Source organism: Aspergillus ruber (genome assembly GCF_000600275.1).
Source record: "Aspergillus ruber CBS 135680 unplaced genomic scaffold scaffold00003, whole genome shotgun sequence".
NCBI lineage: Eukaryota > Fungi > Ascomycota > Eurotiomycetes > Eurotiales > Aspergillaceae > Aspergillus > Aspergillus ruber.
Window position 1 is genome coordinate 867,826 of NW_024467299.1, and position 25,300 is coordinate 893,125.

The following is a 25,300-nucleotide window of genomic DNA, read 5'->3' on the forward strand; positions in this document are numbered from 1 at the left end:
TGCATTGTACGTGAATCATTCTCTAACTCCAAGAAATTGGAAAGCTGCTTTTGGGAAGGTATTATGCCATCACCTGCGTTGGTTTGGAAGGGTTCGGTTGAGAAACGGTGATTAAGCCAGCCACAGATGAGGTGCGGTCTGAGTAAAACCAGACATGAACAGCGTAGCGGAATCGGCGCAGTAGGGAGAAGGGACTAAGTGGAAGGACTAAAGATGGTAAAGTGAGTACGTCAAAAGTAGAAGCTAACTCGATATGCTAACCAAGAAGGATTCCCCTGTGGTGGTGGTTGTGTGGATGTGTTGTGAAGTGGTCCCCCAATGCACCCGCGCAACCGCATAGAATGGCTGACGACAGCAAGAAATAGCTAAGGTTTCTGCTCGCCTTATCTCGCTATGATTGTTAAATCTGAATGCAACGGCACGCTGGCATTATATAGCTACTTGATGGGGGATACAGTTTGTTGGTCGTATCCCAGACTAGGCGCGTCGCTGACGCGTCTACCACGGCTTGACGTACGCCTGCAAGAGGAAGATGATGAGAATTCCTCTGGCCTTATCTTGCTACCTGATGACCTCACCTGCGATATATTTGACAACTTAACTTGTGCTGATTCGCCTTCGAGATATATGCTGGCATCATACTGCCCTACTTGCCGACAAACAGCCGCGCCGCTATGCCTGCGATTGATATCGTTGCTTCGCTCGTCCGCTGCTTCTATCAGCACGATGCCCAAAGTCTTGATCCGCAATGGCACTTTCCGGTTGGCATACGCACTGGAACACAAGGAGGTCAGCGCTGCTGACCAAAGGCCTAGGCCTGGTGGGCTGTTAGGCGAGAGAAAAGAGAGGATATGATGATGCGGCTAGGATGATCTAGCCTAACACAAGGAGAGTATCGAAATTACAGGCCCCTGTAGTCACAGTTGTCGTAGCGCTGTAGGAATATTTCTGACTCCGTCCATTCTCTGTCCACTTGTTGGAGACTCCAATCTCGTCTTGCAGGGATACAATCACGTCTCGCGCTCGCATTTCTAATCACCCCACGCCAGTCGGCTTGAGAGGCTCCTGGAAGGGGGGTAATAAGCCATTTCCATTGCACCAAGACATAGGTAAGCCAGACAGATTGCTATGATGACACCATATCAACGCCGCATAGCGTTACCGCAGTACCCCAACAGGATCAATACCAGCATCAGTTGATAAAACGGGCGTCGTTCCAGGTTCTGCCTCTCACACTTGCAGAACATTACCACGCGTACCGAGACCGAACAATATGACGCACCTCCAGGTTCGCCGAGTCGCGGTTATTGGCGCTGGGATTAGTGGTGTCGTGTCAGCAGCGCATCTGCTGCAGGCAGGGTTGGAGGTGACTGTATTTGAGAGGAATCATGCACCCGGAGGTGTTTGGTACGTCATCCTTACCCAGGATAGATCTTCATCAGTATTGACCTTATAGGCTGTATGATGAGCGCGCCGCACCAGAGCCATCGTATACCTCGTTGAAACCGCTCGAGTCGGAAGTGCATTTCGATACGGACGAGAAGCGCAATGTGGCTCTTAATCATGCGCCGCCGGGGTATGGACTCCGTTGAGCTATATAAGAGCTTGAGCTGATATTGTTAGACCGTGCTACGCTGGGCTCAAGAATAATGTGTGTACCCCTTTAATGCGCGTCAAGCTCAATGCCTGGCCAGAGGGAACACCCGACTTCGTCAGCCACTCCGTAATGCAAGAGTATATACAGGATACATCGAGGAAGGCAAGAGTTCATGCTTTTACCATCTATGGCGCACGAGTAAAGAACATTGCGAAGAAGGGCAGGAAATGGGGAGTTACTTGGTCTAGATTGGAGCAGGAGAGTGAAGGCGTCAAGGAAATAGAGCAATTATGGGTGAATGTGTTTGCACATCGAGTTTGATAAAATTCTGACGAGCATTAGGTCTTCGACGCTGTGGTAGTTGCCTCTGGCCATTACCAAACACCTCGCGTCCCAGATATTCCGGGCCTCGCTGAAGCAAAGGCCCATTGGCCGGAGCGCATTTTCCATTCAAAAAGATACAGGAAACCAGAGGGATACCAAAAAAAAGTAAACATCCGCAGCAAACCACTGGACAAACCAAGTTAATAATTATCAGAATGTTCTCTTGATCGGCGGTGCCGTCTCTGCCATCGACATCGCGAAGGAAATCAGCACTCAAGTAGAAACGATCTACCAGAGTACGCGAAACGGCAAATTCGACATTTCAGCCAGCATGCTCCCCGAAAACGGCGTTCGGATTAGCGAAATAGCACGTTACGAAATTTTAGATAATAGTGATGTCCCCGACGACAAACCGCTTCCGTTGAAAGTGCACTTGAAATCCGGCCAGGAGCTCTGTGGGCTTGACCAGATTATCATCTGCACGGGTTACCAGTTCACCCTGCCCTTTCTACCGAACTACCATGATGACAAGCTCACGTCGGGAGAAGCGAACGAGACAATTCTAATAACGGACGGGACGCAGGCGCACAACCTGCACAAGGACATCTTCTACATCCCAGATCCAACCCTTGCGTTTATAGGCGTGCCTTTCTACACCGCCACATTCACGCTGTTTGAGTTCCAGGGTATAACCGCAGCAAATGTCCTCTCTGGAATTGCTAGTCTCCCCTCAGAGAGCGCCATGAGACAAGAATACAACGAGCGAGTAAACAAAAAAGGACATGGGAAGCAATTCCACTCGCTCAAGGACGTGGAGGAGGACTACGTCAACAGCCTCCTAAACTGGATAAATAGACCTAGAGCAGAAAAGGGTCTCGGCCCCATCGAGGGACATACTGAAACATGGCATGAAGCGAAGAAAGCACAGCGGGAACGCCTTGGGGCGTTTTTCGAGGACAGCCGGCGAGACAGCGGCGTCGGACTCTCTGAGCTACAGACGTGCAGCACATGATTCAAGAATAATCAGTATAGAGTATTAAATGATCAATTCACACGGTTCCTGAATAGGCGTTAGAAGTTTAGGTATTCGGGAATAGAGCGTTCTTGAGACCTGTAAAAAGGCGAGGGAGTTGCTTAGAAAGTTTTTATATGGACTCGGCGAGAAGAATTAATCGAGTTCTTGCAGATTTGATATCTGTATATGGTTGGATGTAAAACACAAAAAACGTTTCTTGTGGGTAGGAATCAAAGCAAAGTGCAGGAGCTTTTTCAGAATTCAGGCTTGACCATTGAAAGGTGTAATTCATGTGAAGAGTTATTTTTAGAAACATTCACTTTGTGCAAGAAACGTCCTTAGAGCCTTTCCATCTCTTTCAATCTCCTCAAATCTCAATTAGTTATCTTAATATGAACCGGAGCAAATGCCTCAGAACTACATTGCCATTTCCCGTCTGGTCAAGATTATTGCGAAAATTTTTGCCGGTTGATTTGGTATGATCCTGCAGTTCCTTCAACTTATGGAAGAGCTGTATCTCACTATCATTTCCCCTACTGCGAGCCCAATCAATCAGGCCAACAATATTCACGTATATCCCTCGCACGGCCTATAGATTCATGTCAATATGACATCGCATCACAAAGAAAACTGGGAATAGTACACTACCTTCTCGCATTCATGACAGCTTCTTGGTAAAGGTTCAATCCTCACAGCGCAATAAAGGGAATGCCAAGCAGAAATGTCATCCTCTGCCCCAAACCAGAGTTTGAACTATTGAGTAAGCGCTTCCTGGTACTGGTCCCAAGCTTCGGCTGAGTTCCTATCGCCTTTACGCCAACCGTAGAATCTTTGTAAGGACGAGCCCTCCGCCGGTGAGTTCGAGGAGATGCAGCGTCGGCGTTGGGACCAGGATACAGGGAGCGGATGACGATGTGTGGTTTGAATTCGAGCGGTGCCCCGAAGGCCTCCCCGGCATGAAGGGCGAGAAGGGCTCCAAGAGTGCAAGACGAGCGTGAAGGGCCATTACCTACAGGTACTTAAATATGTACGACTAGTAGTAGCAACTCATTCAATTGAGGGGCTTTATGTTGACATGATTGAATACAATGTGTTGATATCCTTGCAAATGGGCTTCGCTGTGGTTGTGCTGGCTGTACTGGCTGTATAAGTTTGTTACCGCTTATAAGTGACGGAGCATCTATACATAAATTTACGAATAAGCTCAACTGATCTCAAGATGGCGTTATAATATTCCCGGGGTTATTCGACAAAAATCTATGATACCGAATCAAATGATTCGCCAATATTGTATATACTAATGCATGATTCTAGAGACTAATATTAGGATTCTTTCCCCTCAACTTGGAACCCATGAATTTTCAGCACAGATCTGCTTTCAGCGTCAATAATCCCTGGCGTTCTTGCTTCCTTATCCGCTCAGAGAAAAGTAAGCAGTAGGCATCGTCTCCAAAGGCCACTGGGTCATAAATCCTTCCCAGCTAACTGGCTTGACTTCAGTATATCGCTCATTGTCCAGGTCCGTACCCAGGAGAGTCTGTCCGTTGACCCAGTAGTAATAGAAAAAGCTTATGCGGCGTCCAAAGTGTTAGCAATTTCCCTCGAAAGAAAGGCAAAGGGGAAGCGATGTAACATACAGCGACATATAACTGTACACATCCGCCGGGCTCTTCTCGCGCTTCTCATGCATACATTGATACAGGTCTTTGAGGGACCCTCTGCTCTCCAAGGCAGGCTTAATTCCGTAGACCTTTTCAAAAGAAGCAGCGATCTCTTTGATGGTAGCTCGGCTACCGAGGACTAAAAAAAATATTCAGTAAGGCTTCAAACCGTGACAATGTCATGTAAACTTACACTTCACAATGCCAGTTGCCTTGGGGTCCACAGCAACCGCGGCAGTAAATTCTGCAGCGTTATCGTAGGTCGTCCCTTCCATTACTTCATCGCCCGATCCCCAAAAGCGTAGAGTTTGAGATTGAGGGTCATAGATGTTGAAAAATGGGCTGAAGATGGGCTCCATGAACCCTCCGATGAGGATGTGGACACCCTGAACCTTCTTGGTCTCAACGTAGGCCTTAACATGGATCATCGGATCTTTAGGGAACAACTCGCCGAGCTTCAGCTTGGTGTAATCCAGCGCCCAGTCACTAGCAATGTAGCGTGGTACTTCACAGCCGTCGCAGGCCTCAATCAGAATCTTCTGTCCATCGACCATAAGCTTATCATCGCCGAGATAGCAGCACACGATAACGTCACAGCCTTTGGCAAAGGCGTTGATCGCATCTTTGCTAAAAGCATCTCCTTGGAAGAGAATGACTTGAGCCGAGGACGAGATTGCTTCCGGAACTTTGCTGGGATCACGGCAGTATCCGCGAATGTTCACCTCGGGTCGCTTAAGCAGATGAGACACAAGGCGTTTGGCAAACTTGCCAGTAATTCCAGCAATTCCAACAGTGATGGCCATTGTTTGAATGAAGTAAGACTCCAGATCTTGAAATGTATTCGGCAAGCAGTAGAGTGGCCTGTCTATATTCCCAAAAAAATGAAAATGTTTATTTCTCGCGATTGCACATGGCGTATTTATATTGCTGTAAATGGGTTCCCCGTCTGTTTTCTTTCGCCACGCTCTATAATCCGGGCTCCAAGGTTTAGGCCGGGATTGTAGTTAATAGACGAAGGCTTTAATCATCTCGGGCACTATATTAGTCCCGTATCCCCACATCTCGGCACTACATTAGTGTACTCATTACATCCAAGCTTCTGGGCGCTCTTGTCTCTGCCTTGGATCCTTTCGACAATATGAACTATTTAGTTGCGGAGGTCATTGAACATAGCTTAGAAATGATAGAAAATATAGGTTTCCCTGGGATATTGCTTATTGATGAAGTACCAAATCTTACCAAACGGAGTATCTTAATAGATGAATCAACCAGGATTAGGTAATCCAATATCAGCTTCTTTTCAAGCCCGGATGAATAATAAGTTGATATCTACACTCTGTTTTATTCATAGAACTGTTTAAGCCAACCGGTAACAGAATTTTCCCCGGTGATGTTAGGATCACTAATACAGATTCGAGCCATCCTTGATTCTTTTTTAATCGATAAAAAGATTGTATATCACAGGATCTTCGGTTGCCAGTTTCAGAACTTATTTGTGAGAAAGAAAATGCCCGGAAAAGCCTAAAAAATATGGGAAGCATGAAAGGACCAATGTTCGAGAATCTTGCCATTCAAAAAGGGTCCTGGATTCTAGTTACCGGAGTCAACGGCTATATTGCGTCTCATATCGCCAATCAGCTACTATTGCAATTTCGAATTGGTACCCGTTGAAGATGCGGTTTGCTCAGGTGCCTTCAACAATGTTATTCAAGGTAGGCCACTCCATGTATTGCACTCTGCATATCTAACTTCTGTTAACCCATTGGCATGATATAACAGGTGTCTCGGGTGTAGTTCACGTTGCAACTATTTTCGGTGGCGGGCAAGACATTATTGAAAGAGTGATCGGTATGAATTGGAATCCCCTAAACACCGCATCCCAGGAGCCGGCAGTCAAACGACTTGTATACACTTCCTCCTCTGAGGCCGCTGTTTTCTCGTCTTCCCTTGAGCGTGATGAAAAGCAGCCTGCGCGAATAATCCCAAAACTTGGAATGAGATTGCGATCGAGAGGATTCAAGGCAGAACATCTTCTGTCACACCAAAGGAAGGATTCGATGTCTATGCTGCGAGCAAGACGTTGGGGGAGCAGGCGATCTGGGACTGGGTGAAGAATTCCCAGCCGCGGTTTAAGGTCAACACAGGTAAATTCGAGTTTTCCCAGTCTCTGCAGAGATTTTGACACATCTCTCAAGTTCTACCGTCGGTCTGCTTCGGGGCTCGATTGAACCGGAGAAGCAAGGGCATGCGTCTTCGTCTGGTTGGCCAACGGCAATCTTTCGAAATGAGTTTCACAGCATCTGGCCTGTCCTGAAGCATATCATACCCACAGGTGAGACGGATTTGTGATATTCCCTTAATATTATGAAAACCTTCTAAATCCAATCAGGTGCCTACTTTGCCAACGTAGAGGATGTTGCCCTACTTCATGTGGCAGGCCTCGTCAGTACCGAGGTTGAGGGCGAGCGACTGTTTACATTTGGAAGGCCTTTTACTTGGAAAGAGATCACGCAAATATTACAGGCGAGCTTTCCCTGTCGCAATTTCTCGGACGAGCCAATGAAGCACAAGATGATAGCGACCAATTGTCCAGGCCTTTGTGTATTTGTCAAAGTGCTTAATTCATTCAAAGCCGAGCTCGTTAGTTGTCCAACTGTTTTCTGATGTAGTATCTATTGGTAGTTGGCTATCCTGATACCAAGAGAGAAGATTATATTGACCCTTGACAATGATGTATGGCAGGATTGCCCAGCCACGAGCATTAACACCCTGGGTCACTGTGACCCATTCATGAGCACCAGGCTGTTTTGTTTTTGTTTTGCCATGTTTTTTGGAGCTTGTGACAACCATTGTAGTCAAGGTCATTCCCAGACAAAGGCAACTTTGCCAGAAGCACAGGATACTACGAGACAAATTTCACTGTTTTGGTAATAATTGTGGAGGGCATTCAATCACTCAAGGGAGTATGATAGAGAAGGAATCTCTAATGGCCTGAATTTCCAACAATATGCAGATCCTGGCCGTTTCAAAGGTTCTTTGCCATTGAATCACCCATTCGAGTGGATAACTCATGTGGAAATTATTTGCATTGAAATCGGCCATGACCAGTAATTGGCGAGTTGTATTATTTACCGTCCTTTGCTTCATTTAACTAACTTAAGTTACTGCATGGGATCGACGGAACTATCGAGGGAGACTCACGCCATCCTCTTGTTCTTATGCATGCGCCAGAATCAGGTCCGCCCCCTTCTCAGCCACAGCATACAGTGTCGCCTGGATATTGCCCTGCGGCTCCAGCGGAAACACGCTGGCATCGACCACCCGCAGATTGCGCGTGCCATGCACCCGGAGCCGGTCATCGACCACGCCCCCTTGGTCGACCGGCATCATGGCGCAGCTCCCGGCGGGGTGGAAGCACGTAAAAAGCCGGTCTTGAACTGCCTGCTTCGCGCCCTCCAGGCTCGCCAGCGTCGTCTCTTCCACGCTGGGGATGCGCTGTTCCGGCTTCAGTAGGGACCGGAAGGGCTCGGTGTTGGCGATCTGCTCGATATACTGCGTGTGGCGCGCCAGGATCTCCAGATCCAGCGGGTGGCTCAGGTACGCCGGGTCGTAGGCCGGCTTGTCTTCAACGTGAGACGATCGGATATGCACGGAGCCCCGCGAAAACGGATGGCAAAGCACCGCCAGAATGCTGATGTAGTTTCCCTCGGCTTTCTTGTCGAATAGCTCCGCCATGGACGTCCCTCCGGCGTTCATGTGCAGCTGCAGGGGCAGGAACAGGTATTCGGCCGCCGCCTGGCGGTCATCCAGGAGAGTTTGGGCTAGCAGATCTTTCTGCTCCTGGGAGCACGCCCCGACATCGTTCCCCTGCAGAGCCTCCGTCACAATCCGGTGAGCCTCCTCTTTCGAAGCCTTCTCCTTGCCATCCACCAGTGGGATATAGGCCGCGCTCACGGGCATGCCCGCCAATGGACCAGTTCTAGTTTTCTGATACAGCTCCAGCAGCGACTGGACCACCTGGGGATCGCGCATGACATCGCCCGACACCTGGCCATCGGCAACTTTGTAACTGATGACGGATATGCAGTGGTCCTGCAGGTTCTCTCCGACGCCAGGAAGGTCTACAACAGCAGGGATGTTGTGTTTCCGCAACAAATCCGCGTTCCCGACCCCGGAAAGCTCTAACAGCTGCGGCGAATTCAGGCTACCGGCGCAGAGAATCACCTCCTTCCGCGCAGAAATCGTCTTTGTGCCCTGCGCATGGCAAACCTGAACCCCCGTCGCAGTCCTCTGTCCATCACCAGCCCCATCACCCGCTGCGAACAGGATTCTCTCGACACTCGTCTCAGTCAGCAGCGTCACATTCGGTCGATCAATGTCGTACGCCGTCGCCGCGCCGCGGGTCGCATTCTCCGCGCACACTGACAACGGAGGCATAAACGCTCCCAGTTTGTCACCCTGGATCGGGTCATTGGCATCATTCCAGCCGAGCTTCGCAAAGGTCTCGTCCCAAGCCTGGTTGAAGGGTTCATATGCCGCTGGGAACGAGACCGGCAGCGGGCCAGTCGACCCTTGCTCGCTGGGATCCATGTACCCATCCAATGCGAGAAAGCGAGACACCTCCTCGTCGGGCGTGGTGTACGTGTGGAACTTCCGCAGATACGGCGCCATGTCCTCTGCGCCCCAGTCCGCATTGCCTAGCGCTTTCCATGAGTTGAAGTCTCGCTGCGACGGGTACAGGACCATGGAGAAGTTGAGCGCCGACGATCCGCCCACCACGCGGCCCCGGGGTTGGGGTATCTGGCGCCCGTTGACGTGCGCCTGGGGCTCGCTCATAAAGTCCCAGTCGACTTCTTTGTCGCCGAAAAGGGTTGTCAGTAGACCTGGGGTTTCGATGCGTGGGTCGCCGCTGCGGTCAGGGCCAGCTTCGATGAGGAGCACGGTCGTGTTGGGGTCTTCGCTAAGACGCGAGGTTACCACGAGACCGCCGATGCCGGCCCCGATGACGATGTAGTCGTACTGTTGGTGAGTGTTGGATTGAGTCATTTCGTCGAAGAGAGCTGGAGAGGGATGAGATTGGATGGAGGAAGGGGAAGGAGGGCCTGGAGGTCGATGAGAGTGTCATCCATGAGCATCTGTCCTCGATCTGTCAAAGTATAGTAGACTGACGACGACCTGCAAATGACTTCGAGTCTGCACAAGCCACACATCGAGCTACACCAGGTGGATCCCATGACGAATAATAGTTTGCATCTAAGGTTACGGTACACCCACTGACAAGGCCACTGCGGTGTGGCCAGTACTGGCAATGGCACTGATACTCACCGTGTGACGGGAGACCCTGAAGGGATTGGACAATGTCTCCAACCAAAGCACTACAGAGCGCTAAGCCGCTCCATACCATACCATTCCATTCGTCTACCCCCTTGAATTTCACCCCCTGGATTTCCGAACTAGCTGTCATACGATTGCGACAGCCATCCATTGGTTATGTCGGCGGTACACCTCACCGACCTTCCCACGGCTTCGCAGTTGGGTAAAAAACACTTTGGAAAACAGACTCTGCATCAATGGCCTAGCGTGCCCCATTCCCCATCCACAAGCATAATCAGTGCCTTGCCACCGCGATCTGTGCAGTGCGTGAACTCTGCCACCGCCAATGACGGCAGCGGCCTAGTGTGAATAGAATAACTAACTAGAGGCCTAGTATTTATCTATGCACGAAAACGTCCGCAGTATTTGATGAGCAGCCTGCAGCGCCCTGCAGCAGAACCACTGTTCCTGCTAAGGTTGATAAGACTCATTGTGCGCATGTGGCTAATCTCGAGTCAACTCCAGGATACTCGAGCCATGAGAGGCCCTCCAAAGGTCAGTACTCAGCTGATAGTTGCGTGCTGATTTCATTGACATGGGTCTTGTTAGCTGTCGAAGAGGGAAACTGGGCAGAGTGCGTGGGCTGCATTGGCTGCATTGAGATGTGATCGGAACTAACTTTGCATGGCTGCTGCAGAGGCGGAGGAGTATAGAGCTGAAGACGATCCTGATATAGTGTGCGATTGGCTGAGCGTGGTGGGGATCCTGCAGAACCGGTCGATTTGGAGGGTCCACATCTTTCTACTCCGCTAGCCACTGTTGGTGCGAGTGTATCCCACCTTTCTTTCGTAGACCGGCATTCGGGTAATGTTACTGTTCTGCACGTTGATTCCGATCTGGTAATCCCAATGGCTCAGCTGTTATCGCCCAAAGTTTGGAGAATCCATGACAAAACCTGGCGAGGAGAGAGCATATGCAATGGAAGCATGGACACTAGGGGGGAATCCTGGGTGGGCTTTGATTGAGTCGTCCAAGGTATTTAAATAGCACTCCTCTTGACACAACAAAGTCAACTATCTCAGATCACGTCCAGTGTCCATAGTCACAGCAAACAACCCCTATACCCCAAACACACAAAAGACACACAATGAACATTCCTGTTCAAGGCGAAAGCACCTTTGGCTACCACGGCCTGGAGACCAGTGGCCCCTCCCACGAGGAGGTCGTCAAATTCCTCATCCGAGAGTTTTTGGAGAAGATCAATTTCGACCGCAGTCTGCCCTTCACCAAAGACCATGAGCTCGAAGCCGCGGTGTGGACCTACTTCAAGAGCCTGAACATGGGGGAGAAAACAGAGTCCGCGGTATACAAGGCCCTCAAACTCTCTGTCACTTTAACCCACCAAGCCTACACGCTGCTTCCCTTTGAGAACAAGGTTCTCTGTGCCATCCAGATTCTTTATATGTTTCTTGTCGATGACATTGCCGAGCATTTTATGGATGACCTACGTTGCTTTGCCCAGAAGTACGGATACCTCCCTCCCTACCCAACACTATCTCTCGATCCCAGCTGATAGAACATGATTGATACAGCTTCATCCTGAATAACCCCCACAACCACCCCCTCCTCCGCAACTTCGACTCCCACCTCCGCTACATGGCCCAGTATTACGGGCCCTACTGCCACTCCACGATTATCAAGTCCCTGTTTGACTACGTCAACGGCCGGATCCTAGAACACGAGATGGAACAGACCCAGTTCAAGTTTCCGACCAGCTCCCGGCTGATGCCCATGCTTCTGCGCACGAAGGTCGGGGCGGCCGAAATCTTGGTTTCCATGATGTGGCCGAAGGCCGTCTTTCCGGAGGAGACGTATCTCATGCGGTACTTCCCTGCGATCGGCGAGCTGGTGATTTTTATCGACTTCACCAACGACATTCTGTCGTACTACAAGGAGTTTGTGATCCGGGAGGAGAAGGGCAACTTTGTGGCGAATTTTGCCGAGACGCATTCCATGTCGCATTTAGAGGTGCTGCGCCATATGGCGAGTTATACGCCGCAGGTGGGTTATTCTTCTTCAGTGATGCATGTTTTCCAACGGAAAGTGCTAATATAGACCATCCCCCACAGGTGATTAACTCAGTGTACCGTATGCTCCAGGGCCAGGAGGAGCTGCTGAAGCAAGTGCAGACCTTTGTGAACGGCTGGATTATGCTGTGCACTGCGCACCGGCGGTATTATCTAGTGGAGCTGTTTGAGGATGAAGGGTACCTGCCGCCTTATGATGAAGATGCTTGAATGTCCCGAATATTGACTATTCGTGCACATGGATGTATGTACAGATAGACGTAGGGAAAATCGATCTGCAGATGCTGGCGTACTGGCGGATTGAGATCCATACAAGCCGTTTTGATTCTTCCTCTGTTAGGACATAGCTGCTGTATATCCGTAACTGTCTGTATAACTACGAAGTAGAAAGTGGGCTGACCTATCATGGCTCTAGTTCTCTGCAACTGACTCGAGATCCGGTCGGTGCTCCATCTGCCCTACCCCTAATTCACAACACGAACGCGAGATGATCCAATCAGTTCCTCAAAAGGTTAGATTGATGAAAAGGCATCGCCCCAACAGATCTACCAGTCAAACTTTGCACTCGGAAAGATCGGCAGTTCCGAGATCGAGCCTTCGCATGTCTACATAGTTCGGGCAATGGGCCATTCTGAAGATGTTGCGGTGTATGTTGGGGCCTAGCCCTGTTTGGCAGTGAAGGTCACATGGCCCGCACATCTAGATAGCTCCGGCAGATAGCTTCATTTGGTAGAATCGGAGACATTTTCGCCTCCATCGGATCCCTTCGCATAGCTACGTGTCTCGTCATAACATCAAGCACGGCACTAAGCCTAATGACACTACTATTCCCCTGATGCATTATCAAGAATCGATAATTTACATTATTTCGTCCTGTAGTACTGAGTCTTGGCAGAATGTAGAAAGTTATTTATCACGCTGTTGAATGCTGTCCAGGATCATGTTGAGGACTGCCTTTTTCACTCCACCACGGCTTTCGTCGAGGGCATCGATCTGAGCTTGTAGCTCCCCCAGCCTCCTTTTCTCAAAGTCCGTGTACAGCGCATCTATCCCCAGCTCACTGAATATGCCCTTGACTCTTCGTTCATGATCCATCCCCTTCTGCCCATATGACTCCCTCAGCGCCTGTTGCTGGTGCACATCACTCAACCCCCGCGCCTGCACGACAAGCCACGTACACTTACTATCCTGGATATCGGTGCCCACCTTACCAGTGACGGCTGGGTCCCCGAAGACATCGAGGAAGTCATCCTGGATCTGGAAATAGACCCCAATATCCAGCAACACGCTCTTCGCCTGTCCCAGCCCCTCCTCACTCGTCCGCCCACAATAGAGCATTGCCAGCGCAACCGGCAAATAAAAACTGTAGAACGCGGTCTTGTTTCTCGCGATAAACTCATACCGCTCCGCCGTCATATCCTGGATCTGTCCACTGGCCGCCGTCGTGGTATCACACAGCTGACCCAGCTCCGTCCGAAACGCCGCTTCATGGAAGAGCTCCACAAGGGCAGCGTACTCGGGATGGCCGCGGAAGTGTCGCCGCAATAGCATAAAGATACACGACTTCAGCATGCAAGCGTCGTTGATCGCCGTCAGTCCGACCCCTTCGCCTTTGTACCAGCACGGCCGGCCGCGGCGGTACTCCGAGCCGTCCATGATGTCGTCCCACACAAGGTAGGCCGCCTGGAAGAGCTCGACCAGCCAGCCTAGGATCCGGAGGTGTGCGTGCTCTTGCGGGGTGGGGGGGTTCGGGAGAAGAGCGTAGCCTGATTTGACAACAGTGATGCCACGGTTGAGCTTGCCGCCTTCGGTGGTCGCCGTGAGACACTGCGCTTGGATGTCAGCGTGTTGTGTACATAGATCAGCGGTTTTGGAGGAGAGGTAGGGGCGCCAGGAGAAGGGGATATACATCGAGAAAGCGAGATATGTTTACAGAGGGGTTCCCCCTTTGCTCGAGGTCCTCTTGCAGTTCGGCAAAAAGCTCTGAGCGAGTCGCGGCGAATGTCTCCAGGGCTGCCATGATGGGACGCTCTATCGAAGGGTAGACCAGTGTGTTTGTCCTCTCAAAAGGTAAACCGCTGAAAAATTATGAGATTCTTTAATAACGTGCAATCCAACCACGTATCCCAAGGGATTCACGGATCGTCACTGTTCTTGTCGAGGAAGCGCAGCCAACATACACTCGCTACCATGCCAAGGGTTAGCTACTGCATACACCATCTTGCAGCTGGGCCACCACGATGAGCTGGCACTGAGTGGGGTCGGAGACAGAACAGCCCCACTGGCATCCAGGTTTTGGGAAGAAGACTCAGGAGCAATGCGCGATCGTGGATTCTTGGTATGTGGACGGGCCTTTAGGTGGCCCACTTGGCCCGGTACCATGGAGAAGACACGACACAGTAGCAGGCCGTACTGTGTACTGCAGGCCGCATCGAGGGGTTCTTACCGAGATATCCCCGGCCTGCATACTGTTACTTCAAGTCTGCAGCTCTTCACGCCTGCACGGTCCATGTGATGAGCTCCACCCTCAGCCGCACTGGTTCGTTTGTTAGGGTCATGATTGACGTGAATCTGCAAGCCTCTGCTCATGGTTGGTACAGGGCTCCCCCCTCCATCACACCATCACCGTGACCGTGACCGTGACCGTCAATCAGCACAGGCATGATATTCAGCTCCGTACTGCGTATATTGCGTACTCCTCCATCCCCCACTACTCATGGTCAGCCCCTCCAAAAGGACTCTATCCAGGTTCCACAGCTCCTGGATGGAAATATCAGCCAGCCCCAGAGCGATGGCCACAGAAGCGATGTGATTCGAGAATCTCTTGCTGTCGAGGATGCCGAGACATGGTTGTGGGCAGGGTCTTCAACATTGATTCCTTCGGTTTTATCAAGTCAACCTCTCTAGTGCTCTGTGACCGGACTTCTATACTCTATGTTCGTGAAACATGGCTTCTTTGTGGATATATGCGTTGTCTATCTTGATCTTGTATGGCGCAAGCAAACTCCTCCGAATGGGGGCTCGTGAGCAAAGTCTACCTCCAGGCCCGCCAACAGTGCCTGTTCTCGGTAATCTTCATCAGATACCTTTAACAGGATTCTACAAAAAGTACGGTTTTCTCTTGGGTTTGAAAACTCCAATAACCAACTCGTATTCGTTCCTAGGTTACTCGAATGGGGAGAGAAATATGGGAGCATCTTCTCATTAAAAGTGGCCTCTGGAACAACCGTGATCCTCCTTGATCGAATGGCAATCCACCAACTACTCGAGAAAAAGGGTTCCATCTACTCAGATCGACCTAGAGACCATGTGGTGTCGATAATTGATTCGGGTGGATTAGCCCTGTGGGATAAAAATGCTCACTGGATGATGCAGAGAAAGGTGACATCCTCGAGCCTTTCCCCATCTCAGGTCGAAGGAAAGCTCCGCCAGATCCAAGAAGCGGAGTCCGCGATTTTGATTCGTGATCTTGGACTCACTCCCCAGAGATTCTTTGACCATGTCAAACGCACCATTTTCTCAGTTAACGGTATAGTTGCCTGGGGGTTCAGGGCACCGACTTATGAGAGCTGGTGGGCATCTGGAGCGTGTGACGTGTCGGATGAATTCTTCTCAGGCATCACACCCGGCGCATATCCGCCGGTGGATCAGTTCCCTTTTCTAAAATATTTGCCTGATCTGATGAGTCCGTGGAGAATACGTGCCCAGCAACTGAAGAAAAGAGTCGATTCTTTCTGGGGTGACGCACGACGACGCCTGGATAAAAGACGTCAAAAGGGCGACAAGCGAGATTGCATCGCAGATAAGCTGCTAGATGGGACTCAACCCATTGATATGCCTCTTACAGACCGACAATTTAACGATTTTTTGGGTTTCCTCGTTGCAGCAGGGTCAGACACCACCTCCGCAACTACTTTAACCTCGATTCGTTACCTTGCGGGCCATCCTCATGTACAGAAAAAAGCCCAGGCTGAACTCGATGCTGCGTGCGGAGCGGATAGGTCTGTTTAATGACCAAATACTTATATATGATACCATGACTAAATTTCTTCCAGACTACCTCTTTGGTCGGATTATGGCAAACTTCCTTATATAAACTGTATTATCAAGGAAGGCATGAGAATCCATCCTGTGTGAGTCGAAAATCCCTATCTATTGATTCAAGTAAACTAATTTTTTGCAGGGTTCCTGTAGTCTTTCCACATCGTGCTCGACAAGACAATTGGTACCAGGACATGTTCATCCCTCGAGATTCGCTGCTTCTCATACCCGCCTGGGCTCTCCATCACTCCGAAGCTTGTGGGTACAAAGATCCGGAACGTTATAACCCTGACCGTTTTATCCATCATCCGAAACTTGCTCCAAGTTATGCAGCAAGTGCCGAGTATATGAATAGAGGTGAGGATTTGATGACCCTGCTTAGTATGCAGATTTTGGTCTAGCTGACATCCCAATAGACCACTATGCTTATGGAGCGGGTCGTCGTCTTTGTCCTGGTATCCATCTCGCAGAGCATATGCAGTGGCATATCACAGCAACGTTACTGTGGGCTTTTGACATCGTTCCTGCGACTGATCCCGAGACCGGGGAAGAAGAGCATCTGGATTTAGATGCATTCCGAGATAGCCTTGTACAGCATCCAATGCCGTATAAGGTTCACTTCAAGATCCGGAGCCAGGCGCACATGGAAACAATCATGCGTGTCGCGAAAGAGGCAGAGTCATACCTGCAGCAGTTTGAGGAAAAGTGAAGTCTCGTGGGATTTGGGAATCCTTTGAATATGCGGAGGCGTGACCAGACTAGTTGTCCTTGTTCACTGGAATGGGCGAAGCAGTGCAGTATCACCATGACTCCTTGTTGTCAGCTTGTCTTTCACCATTGCTATTTTTATGTCTACATTTCAACAGAAGAGCACCATTTATAAAGAAAATTGATAACGTGAGCAGACAGTCAATCCATCGAGTAGGGAATTATTATTGCTATATAATAAAAAAACAAAATCATCAGGAGCAAGAAACTAGCCACAAAGTAGCACCGGTAGCCAACCCCACGAACGAAACAGACAAAGACACAGATGGCACTGCTCTTGCCATTGGAACTGCCGCTGCCGCTGCCACCACCGTTGCTACTTGCGCTGTTTGGGAAGACGATGAGAAAGAAGAGCTCCTGGAAGTGTTCTCACCCGGGGCATTCGAGACGCTGCTCGCAAGCACTTTCAATCGAATCCCGGGTAATTCCTTGCCGGTGTGGTCGTACACGGTCTGGGGGGTTGTAACCGAGAAGACGTCCACGAGTTGGCCGGTTCTGGCGCCCTCCAAGCCGTGGTCGATCATGTCTTGGACCTTGAGTGGACGGGACGGGAGGTCGAAGGCATCGAGGAAGGAGTTCGATTTCGAGTTCTCGATGAGACCAGACTTACAGGGAGGCGACCTCACGGAGGTCTGGGAGTCCTTCGCTGTCTGGACTTTCTTCATATCGAGCTTGGTGTACCGAATACTGAGGTTCTCGTAGTCGATGCGGAGGGTGGCGGTCCCGTTGGCGTTGAGCTGGACCAGCCCGTAGTTGTTGCTTTCCTGTGAGTACTCGTAGACGAGACCCCCCGAGAACGACTGCGACATGGCGTGAACAGTTACGAGTATTGTGCCGTCACGGCGACCGGAGACCATGCTTGAACCCATTGTCGAATAAAGTAGCACGATGAGAACAGAATAGAAGAGATGGAAAGACTATTACTTATAGACTCTTTCCGTTGTCAGTATCAAATGAAGTTCTAAACAAGATTGCCAAGTTGACCAGAGTTAAAAGATATCAAAAGCATTCTTTCTCGCAGAACTAAAACAAAAGAGAAAGACGCTACACTCCTTTTCTTTGAGGTTAAGTTGGCCAAGCAACATGAGCTACCAAGTCTGAATAGCACAGCGATGATGAGTAGCAACGAAGGTCGGTAAAAAGGGCCTCTCGCCATTTTCAAGGCAAGGTAAGAGAATCGACTAGTGAATGTCAGACTGGGTATTTGGAGAAAACAGCACCCGTGGGATACTGGCAAGGGCGGTTCACAGTTCATGAAAAGATAACCGTTTGAGGATTAAGGCTATAAGACTAGTTATTATGGCTAAGCAGAGTCATTAACTCCTCGTCTTACCGAAATTTCTTCTTTGCACTATCCTGGAAAACTAAATGCCCGTCTCATGGCAGTGGAATCACACCTACATATAAGTGTTTCTGGGCTTTCGCAGAGTTTCGCTCATGGCTTTTGTTATCTAGAATTCGTTCTTGTGCATATCTAGCACCGGAAACTGGACTTCCGCCGTCGCCGTAAGCCAATGCAGAAAGCTGTTGAATTGGACAAAAGATCAGATCATTAACACTCAGGATGTTGTAGTGGTGACGGAAACGTGGCAGGATAATGACGGTGATTGGTAGGCTGAGTCGACCATTCCCATCCCCCGACGGCAGCGGCTCGAAATTCATGAGTATGATGTACTGGGCGTTCTCCAAGCGCTTAATGCCAGAGGTAATTAACCACTAGAATCGATATGGATACCTATGATGAAGCAGGTAATCGAATACGTCTAGTCTCTGGATACATGACATAGTGAATTTGCCAAGTCGTCAGGGTAGCAGTTAGATCTAGGAAAGATTTTGGCGTGAACCTGAAAAGAACTAGATGCAATCTGTGGCGATTTATGATCAATAGGTCCTTAAATACTGGAACTGAGGTAATGTATATTGTTTCCGCGGACGCCAAATTCCCGGGCAATTGAGACAGCACCCTCTGGTCCAAGAATAGCCGGATGATCCAAGCAAGACTCCCATTATTTGCGTTCTTGTCAAAGGGAGCTGATCTTTAAAAGGGCTGTTGGTAGTGTCTGAGGAGCCTAGCTGGTATGTCCAGAGACAAGAATTCAATTGTCATGGCTGACTGCCCATGTTTGCCTCCCCGTCAGCAGAGACAATGACTTCGTCTTTCCCTGGTCTGACGAGCCACAGAGCGTACCGTCATCGCCAGGCCGTGGTACTCACATGGCCAAGACGCTCAACCACCACATTTGCTATCAACGCTCGATCCCTGCGATACAGGTGGTGGCATGGAACTCCCGTGGAAGGTTTTCTGCAAGGACGATGATTCCAGCGGTGTGGCTCTCCAGCTTCTCCAAGACAGCTGGCATCTATTCAAGCATCTGCGCCTGGGCGACTGGCTGCAACAGGCGATGGGAAAGCAGCCAGCCGTGATCACAGTGTTCAACATGTATCATAACCAGCTGAGTTAGTCTCTTTTCAATTTCTTACGCCAATACCCCAGGGAGGTCAAGAAATACGACACGATCGCCAAGGTAAGGATAAATACTGCTGTAACACCCCAGAGGCAGCAGGTCTGATCCTGAGCATAGACACTCCAGTGAAATGATCCTTTTTTGTCCACGACTGTGGCACACGCACTGCACTGCTGTGGGGCGCTTGGCCATTTTGAAAGTTTCATGTTGGATGCCCATTTCATCACCCTTCCTTTGAAAACGGTCCTCGCCTGTCCCAACAAATATGTGCGTCGGCGATTAACTGTACTTGAAGTGTGATATCACCGTTATCAGACAAGTCCGGCCCTGGCTTGAGACAAGTTCCCTGTTGACGCCGACTTTCTGCTATCGGTCAGCAAACGCCCTGTGAGACCTATTGCTCTACAGCTGAGTGAAGACGCACTGCGAGAGTTCCATCAATTAAATACCCATAGTGTTCTTGTGAACGGTGATTTCTTGCACTGGCTCAGCACTCGGTGGGATCGCTTATGTCAAGAGACGGAAGAGGCAGTCGCAGTACAAGAGTTGAGCGGCCAAATGGAGTCGCTGACTTCGGTAAGTTCTGCTCCAAGTTAGCGACTTATTGCTGATGAGGTACCCCAGGATCTCTTCCATCTGCAGAACTTCTTCTCCCTCTCCGCCGTTCTGAGTGGGATGTCTGTTGCGGGGAAGCGGCCAGAATCCATCAGCCACCTCTTCGACCTCGTCGATAGCGAGGCAAATTACAGGCTTTACAGGATTGCCCTGCGCGCGGAACCGTCACTTCCGTTCCTTTATCCTCGATTGTCGATTATAGGAGAGGCAACCAGAAGACACTCCTGTCAGTCTTCGGTTTTCTCCGCTACCACCACTACCTTGAGGAGGCCATCAGCCACGGAGCTTCGCAGATGACAGGTGGGATTGGCCGAGCTTTGTAGCGCACCAACCCATGACAATTTTTCTCTTGAATAATACCTCGTCAGCTGTGTGGAGATGCTGGTGGTAGTTTACCCACCAAGCAGTCGCGAAGATTCAGCATTCTTTTTCAGTTGTCAGTCGACTTGTAATTGAGATGCTTATTACATGCTGTATCAGTTCATGCGTGGCTATCGCATTGCACGGATACGATGCTCTAAGTGGGTAATCAGCATCCGCCCCATCTGGAAAGCTCTTCTGAAGCTTGCAGAGTTATCGATGGTCATGTACATGTGCAAAAATTGGTATGCAACCGAGCTGCGGCAAAGGAAGTCATTGCATCAGTAATATGGTTATGATGAAAACCAGAGTCGATGGGAGTTAATATGGAGCCAGACAATAGCATGATCCACGGCAATATATAATATCCTATTCCTATGGGTTTCGTGGTCTGGTGGGTTAAGAAGTCTGCAGGCCTATAAGTATTGTCATGAGTTTCTTCTATAACAATCCTGAAGAGATTGCAACCATGGGGGTTAGGTCAAGAGTGCAAATTGTGAGACCGGAGGATGTGTGCATTCATTTATGCCGACTGGAGCGATTTGCAGAACCACAACTATAAGTACCTGTTTATGACCATGTGGAGCGTACCATTGTGATCAAGACCAATCGGCTTACTGCAAAGACGACCGAATGCAGCATATAACCAATCATTATTCTGGTGTTTCGCCCTCTTCCCCCATGGTCGCACTTCGCATATGCGCAGTTCTGTACAAAGTCTACACTTGGAAGCAAGGGTTCTACAGATAACCCATATGTAGACTAGCGTGTTTCAAGTCAGGGTTCAAGAGATAGCTCGTGAGAAAGTATGGGGTATACTCATTTCGAATTTTGCTGTAGCTCTGTTCTTTTGCATCTTGTCCATTTCCTTTCCCTTTCCTGTCCTCATCCGCCCAGCTAGGGAGAGCTGGTGTTAGGCTTTAGGCATGCAAGTCCTGTACAATGTAGCCTATCTTCCTACGAGAAGTACAAAGGAAATTAAGTTTTCACGTAATTTAGAGCTGAGGTAGTCCCATGGTAGATTTTAAGAATTAGCTTGATGGTTGCGGCATCAGGAACTGGAGAACACCTTCCCAACACCAGTCATTCACCGATAGGCTATTGGCTGGCATGCACACATTTTACCCGTGTAACAGAAGACACATGCCTGGATGCTGTAAAACGGATTTTCCCCTAACTCCCAAATCATCCCATGGTCGCTTTCAGCCCGTCGCAGAGCATGGACGCAGTGGCCGCCGGTAGGGCACACTTTACAGTTGCAGTCCTAGTCACACAGTGCAACAGTTCGCCAGCCCCTGTTCACGTCACAGAAAGTTGCAGAATAATCAGTAGCGATAACCGCGCATCTGTAGATACTTGGTGAACATCCAGGCTCAGGTAGCGCCAGAAGTGGGAGCAATAGAGTGAAGGTGACAGCTGTTAATGAAAATTATTCTAAAATAGCCAGCAAGCTATCCCAGCCTCTACGCCATGTCAAACAACTGTCAAAAACGGCGTTGGCTATTAGTTTCCGCCAATAGGCTTCCAATGAAGATATCCAGGTGAAAGCAGTTACAGTTAGGGCAAGAAACATTCTCCAGCGTGCTTTTTGGTCGACCATTCTGTTGACATTTCCCCAGTTCTGACATATTGAGTATTATTTGACACTTTGTTCAATCTTCGCCGATTAATTCAATCATGGGGATTGAGACATTGGATAGAAGCGGGGTGTGTAAAATCAAGCCTTGCACAATTTGAGGACCAACCGCAAGAATTGGGCATGACCTGTCAAATCAAACTTGCTCGGCAAAAGCTTGCCGTATGGGAATGGAGCAATTGGTCTTGACCCCAAATCACCAATCTGCAGCGATACTTCTCCGTCCCCGTCTTCAAAGGTCTAACACTGCCTGGCCCTCTAACACAGGGATACAGGGTGTGGGTATGGATGCGGGAGTGGTCAAGGATACTGCAACTTTCCCTCAACTTTATGCCAGATACGCCACAGCTTTCCGCTGTCAGATGTTCGTTCAATACAGAGCCTGAACAAAATTGTTCTGCTGTTTTACATACTGGAGGCGGTCGGATTTAAGCAGTTTTTATAAAGAGATTCTGTACACAGCAAAACTTGATCCTTGTTATTCAGCTATGTGAATTAAGATCTATACGGGATTTCTCTGGTTCCAATCCAAACTACGAAGATAATAAAGAATTATGGTCGAGCATTTCATTGGATATCTTTAGCGATAGACTTTACAATAGCAAAGCCATACAATTCTGTAAGTACAAGTAAAAGCATGGAACAGTTAAGTATTTCAAAAAATCAAACGAGCGCATCCCGCTTGCTCACAAGCCCAATTCAAATCCTCGAATTCCATTATCCGTACGCCATCAGATTAACCCATTTAGTTGTTAGCGGGCTTAGGCTTGGGGGGAGCCTTGTTGTCCTTGGGAGCTGGGGCATCGCCGCGCTTGTCGTGCTTGTCGTCCTTAGGGGGGGGAGGGATCTGAGTGTCCTTGGGGGCGGGAGGGGCGTCACCGCGCTTCTCCTTGTTGTCCTCGGGCTTAGGAGGGGGGACCTCGGTGTTCTTCGGGGGAGGAGCGTCACCGCGCTTGTTCTTGTCACCGTCCTCAGGCTTGGGCGGGACAGTGGTGTCCTTGGGAGGGGGAGGAGTGGTGGTGTCCTTCGGGGGAAGAGCATCGCCACGCTTCTGCTTGTCATCCTCAGGCTTAGGAGGGGGAGGGACCTGAGTGTCCTTGGGGGCAGGAGGGGCGTCACCGCGCTTCTGCTTGTCGTCCTCAGGCTTAGGAGGAGGAGGGACCTGAGTGTCCTTGGGGGCAGGAGGGCCGTCACCGCGCTTCTGCTTGTCATCTTCAGGCTTAGTGGGAGGGGGCACCTCGGTGTTCTTCGGAGGTGGAGCGTCGCCACGCTTCTGCTTGTCGTCCTCAGGCTTAGGAGGAGGGGGGACCTGAGTGTCCTTGGGGGCGGGAGCGTCATCACCCTTCTTCTTCTCGTCCTCAGGCTTAGGAGGAGGGGGGACCTGAGTGTCCTTGGGGGCGGGAGGAGCATCACCACGCTTGTTCTTGTCACCGTCCTTGGGAGGGGGGACCTGAGTGTCCTTAGGAGGAGGGGGGACATCGCCACGCTTGTCGTGCGGCACAGGGAGGTCAGTCGGAGCGCCAGGAGCAGGAGCCTGGATGTCGGTAGGGCGAACACCCGGAGGGGCAGCGGACACAAGTCCGGCAACCATCATGGTAGAGAGAATGGCAGAGACCTTCATGTTGAAGAGTTCGATTGATTGGATAGAGGAGTGATTGCTCTGAGTGCTGTTGAGATTGGATTGTTTGATGATGAGAAGGAAGCACTTAGGCAGACTAGAGAGCCCTCTTTATAGCTTCTTGACGGATGATAGATCTCAGTCTTGACTCCTATTCTGGCACCATCACTCTCCCCCATGACGAGGCCGTATGTGATGGTGCGTGCAGTCGTCATCAGCGTTTCCAGGCTGAAGGCTGACGACGAATGATCGTCCGGAGACCATTGAAGAGCTAAAGTCATAGCATTACGAAAACAGTGGATCTCGATCTTGAGCACAATTTCTCCAGTCTTCGATTGGAACATCTGCTCCTATTGTTGTGACAGATATGTCGCCATTAGGTCAGTGTGGAGAGAGCTAAGCCTCGCCCTACACGTCGCAGCGTCAATTTTGACGAAAGCCGTTGTTTTGCGCACTCCCGAATACTTTGCGTTTCGGATTCTGCATCTGAGCTGTACAATGCGACTGTCGTGACGTCTACCGACAATCGCACGAGAATCACCAATAATGAGCGATGCTTCCATTAGCATTTTCGAGAACGCGAGGCCTGGTTCCCAATTGGGGATAGGCCGAGGACCTAAATTTAGCCTTACGTAGCGGCAACGAAGCTTAAATTCTTGGCATGCCGATCACTTGCTGACACATCGGAACTCGCGAAACCTCCGCTTCCGAGATATCAGATACTCCATACCTCGTGCACCACTCTCACACACTGGGCAGAGAGATCGACAACTGTTTGCGCAGCCACCCCAATTATAGCTGCCTGGACGGCAGGTGTGGACATGGCCAGGCCCGAAAGAGCGAGAAGGATCTCATACCGCTCAAATATGGGGTGGGTTTGGAGGTGATAGCCACTGGCCGGGGAACTTGTGGCACGGCTAGTTGACCGGATTTGCTAATACGCGTCCAGAAAATGGTATAATAGCGGCCTCTCAATACTCGAGTGTTATTGGATCATCATCATATGTTTCTGGTCTCTACTCTATAGGAAAGCTTTGGATGGATTCTTTCTCCGGAACTCGAATTCCGCTTACTATTGCTACCCCATAAAACCATCAAATGCCTCGTCTTACCAAACGGCTCCGCTGTGCCAAGTCGAAATTGGCGTGAGACTAAATGAAATACCGGCGTCGTCATCACTAGTGTACACTCAGCAAGAAAGTTTAAAAAAAAAAACACCGCTGAGCCATGTGCTAGACACCGGCTTTTAATCGAATGAAATCCAGAGCTCATCGCGCTATCTCTATCCATGTAGATCTTAATATCGTCGACACAGGGCTGGTTTCTATAATGCTTATTGAGTACCTTGTTGCTCGATCAGGAGTTGAGTTATCGAAGTGGCTCCACAAGTATACTCCGGAATACACTTGGCATTCCGGAGAAAAGGAGAAGCCAAGAACAAACACTGTTCGCGTTTGACAGCCAACCGTTTGCACGAGTAGTGCCAAGTCATGGCTTGCTTCTCAACATATTCAGTTACTGTCGATACTTGCCTTTGGCTCTTCGCAGATACGTTGAAGACTCGAAAGTCAGCCTGTAGATGCTACAGCAATGGCATTACATTCCATGATCAAAACATTCTCTTATCCTTTCAGCTGCGTTTTTCAATCGTGGTCAAGGTTTGAAAGGGGTTTTGTAAGAATTATCTAAATAGCTCCGTTTTACACTGCACTCTTACCATTGATTCGCTTCATGCTACTCAGAAGGCCGAAGAGCATATAATATCTGTTTGCTTTAGGTTTGCTAGCATGGTGTACATAA

General features: G+C 49.8%; 11 protein-coding genes across 11 annotated transcripts; 6 read left to right on the forward strand and 5 right to left on the reverse strand.

Annotated features, from left to right (window-relative positions):
• Positions 1–1,273: 1,273 nt before the first annotated feature.
• EURHEDRAFT_545304 (putative FAD dependent oxidoreductase) lies at positions 1,274–3,160 on the forward strand (the record flags this gene model as incomplete). Its single annotated transcript, XM_040787445.1, has 5 exons — positions 1,274–1,407; positions 1,457–1,576; positions 1,624–1,891; positions 1,940–2,086; positions 2,136–3,160. The coding sequence occupies 5 exons, from the start codon at positions 1,274–1,276 to the stop codon at positions 2,931–2,933; spliced, it is 1,467 nt and encodes a 488-aa protein (XP_040642299.1). The 3' UTR covers positions 2,934–3,160.
• A 998-nt stretch (positions 3,161–4,158) lies between these two features.
• EURHEDRAFT_408956 (NmrA-like family protein) lies at positions 4,159–5,647 on the reverse strand. The gene is made up of 3 exons (XM_040780956.1): positions 4,791–5,647; positions 4,574–4,736; positions 4,159–4,504 (listed from the first exon to the last, which is right to left on the reverse strand). The coding sequence occupies exons 1-3, from the start codon at positions 5,398–5,400 to the stop codon at positions 4,348–4,350; spliced, it is 930 nt and encodes a 309-aa protein (XP_040642300.1). The 5' UTR covers positions 5,401–5,647; the 3' UTR covers positions 4,159–4,347.
• A 300-nt stretch (positions 5,648–5,947) lies between these two features.
• On the forward strand, positions 5,948–7,175 carry EURHEDRAFT_545309 (uncharacterized protein). Its single transcript, XM_040787446.1, has 4 exons — positions 5,948–6,309; positions 6,377–6,741; positions 6,793–6,929; positions 6,987–7,175. Exon 2 carries the CDS (start codon positions 6,448–6,450, stop codon positions 6,706–6,708), a length of 261 nt encoding a protein of 86 aa, XP_040642301.1. The 5' UTR covers positions 5,948–6,309; positions 6,377–6,447; the 3' UTR covers positions 6,709–6,741; positions 6,793–6,929; positions 6,987–7,175.
• Positions 7,176–7,191: 16 nt separating this feature from the next.
• Positions 7,192–7,846, reverse strand: EURHEDRAFT_408958 (uncharacterized protein; the record flags this gene model as incomplete). The annotated part of the gene is made up of 2 exons (XM_040780957.1): positions 7,799–7,846; positions 7,192–7,738 (listed from the first exon to the last, which is right to left on the reverse strand). A coding segment is annotated over exon 2 (224 nt), but the record flags the coding sequence as incomplete, so codon positions are not given.
• On the reverse strand, positions 7,814–9,643 carry EURHEDRAFT_399882 (GMC family oxidoreductase; the record flags this gene model as incomplete). The annotated part of the gene is made up of 1 exon (XM_040779962.1): positions 7,814–9,643. The coding sequence occupies one exon, from the start codon at positions 9,641–9,643 to the stop codon at positions 7,814–7,816; it is 1,830 nt and encodes a 609-aa protein (XP_040642303.1).
• A 1,414-nt stretch (positions 9,644–11,057) lies between these two features.
• EURHEDRAFT_374682 (terpenoid synthase) lies at positions 11,058–12,207 on the forward strand (the record flags this gene model as incomplete). Its single annotated transcript, XM_040778666.1, has 3 exons — positions 11,058–11,434; positions 11,503–11,971; positions 12,040–12,207. The coding sequence occupies 3 exons, from the start codon at positions 11,058–11,060 to the stop codon at positions 12,205–12,207; spliced, it is 1,014 nt and encodes a 337-aa protein (XP_040642304.1).
• A 663-nt stretch (positions 12,208–12,870) lies between these two features.
• Positions 12,871–14,017, reverse strand: EURHEDRAFT_383737 (FPP/GGPP synthase family protein; the record flags this gene model as incomplete). Its single annotated transcript, XM_040779589.1, has 2 exons — positions 12,871–13,824; positions 13,931–14,017. The coding sequence occupies 2 exons, from the start codon at positions 14,015–14,017 to the stop codon at positions 12,904–12,906; spliced, it is 1,008 nt and encodes a 335-aa protein (XP_040642305.1). The 3' UTR covers positions 12,871–12,903.
• An 839-nt stretch (positions 14,018–14,856) lies between these two features.
• On the forward strand, positions 14,857–16,941 carry EURHEDRAFT_471791 (cytochrome P450). The gene is made up of 5 exons (XM_040785338.1): positions 14,857–15,105; positions 15,162–15,998; positions 16,053–16,130; positions 16,181–16,395; positions 16,455–16,941. Exons 1-5 carry the CDS (start codon positions 14,945–14,947, stop codon positions 16,745–16,747), a joined length of 1,584 nt encoding a protein of 527 aa, XP_040642306.1. The 5' UTR covers positions 14,857–14,944; the 3' UTR covers positions 16,748–16,941.
• A 59-nt stretch (positions 16,942–17,000) lies between these two features.
• On the reverse strand, positions 17,001–17,675 carry EURHEDRAFT_374685 (uncharacterized protein; the record flags this gene model as incomplete). Its single annotated transcript, XM_040778667.1, has 1 exon — positions 17,001–17,675. The coding sequence occupies one exon, from the start codon at positions 17,673–17,675 to the stop codon at positions 17,001–17,003; it is 675 nt and encodes a 224-aa protein (XP_040642307.1).
• Positions 17,676–22,517: 4,842 nt separating this feature from the next.
• Positions 22,518–23,572, forward strand: EURHEDRAFT_545320 (uncharacterized protein; the record flags this gene model as incomplete). The annotated part of the gene is made up of 1 exon (XM_040787447.1): positions 22,518–23,572. A coding segment is annotated over one exon (1,004 nt), but the record flags the coding sequence as incomplete, so codon positions are not given.
• A 677-nt stretch (positions 23,573–24,249) lies between these two features.
• On the forward strand, positions 24,250–24,866 carry EURHEDRAFT_218473 (uncharacterized protein). The gene is made up of 2 exons (XM_040777999.1): positions 24,250–24,371; positions 24,450–24,866. The coding sequence occupies exons 1-2, from the start codon at positions 24,322–24,324 to the stop codon at positions 24,748–24,750; spliced, it is 351 nt and encodes a 116-aa protein (XP_040642309.1). The 5' UTR covers positions 24,250–24,321; the 3' UTR covers positions 24,751–24,866.
• The last annotated feature ends 434 nt before the right edge of the window (positions 24,867–25,300 follow it).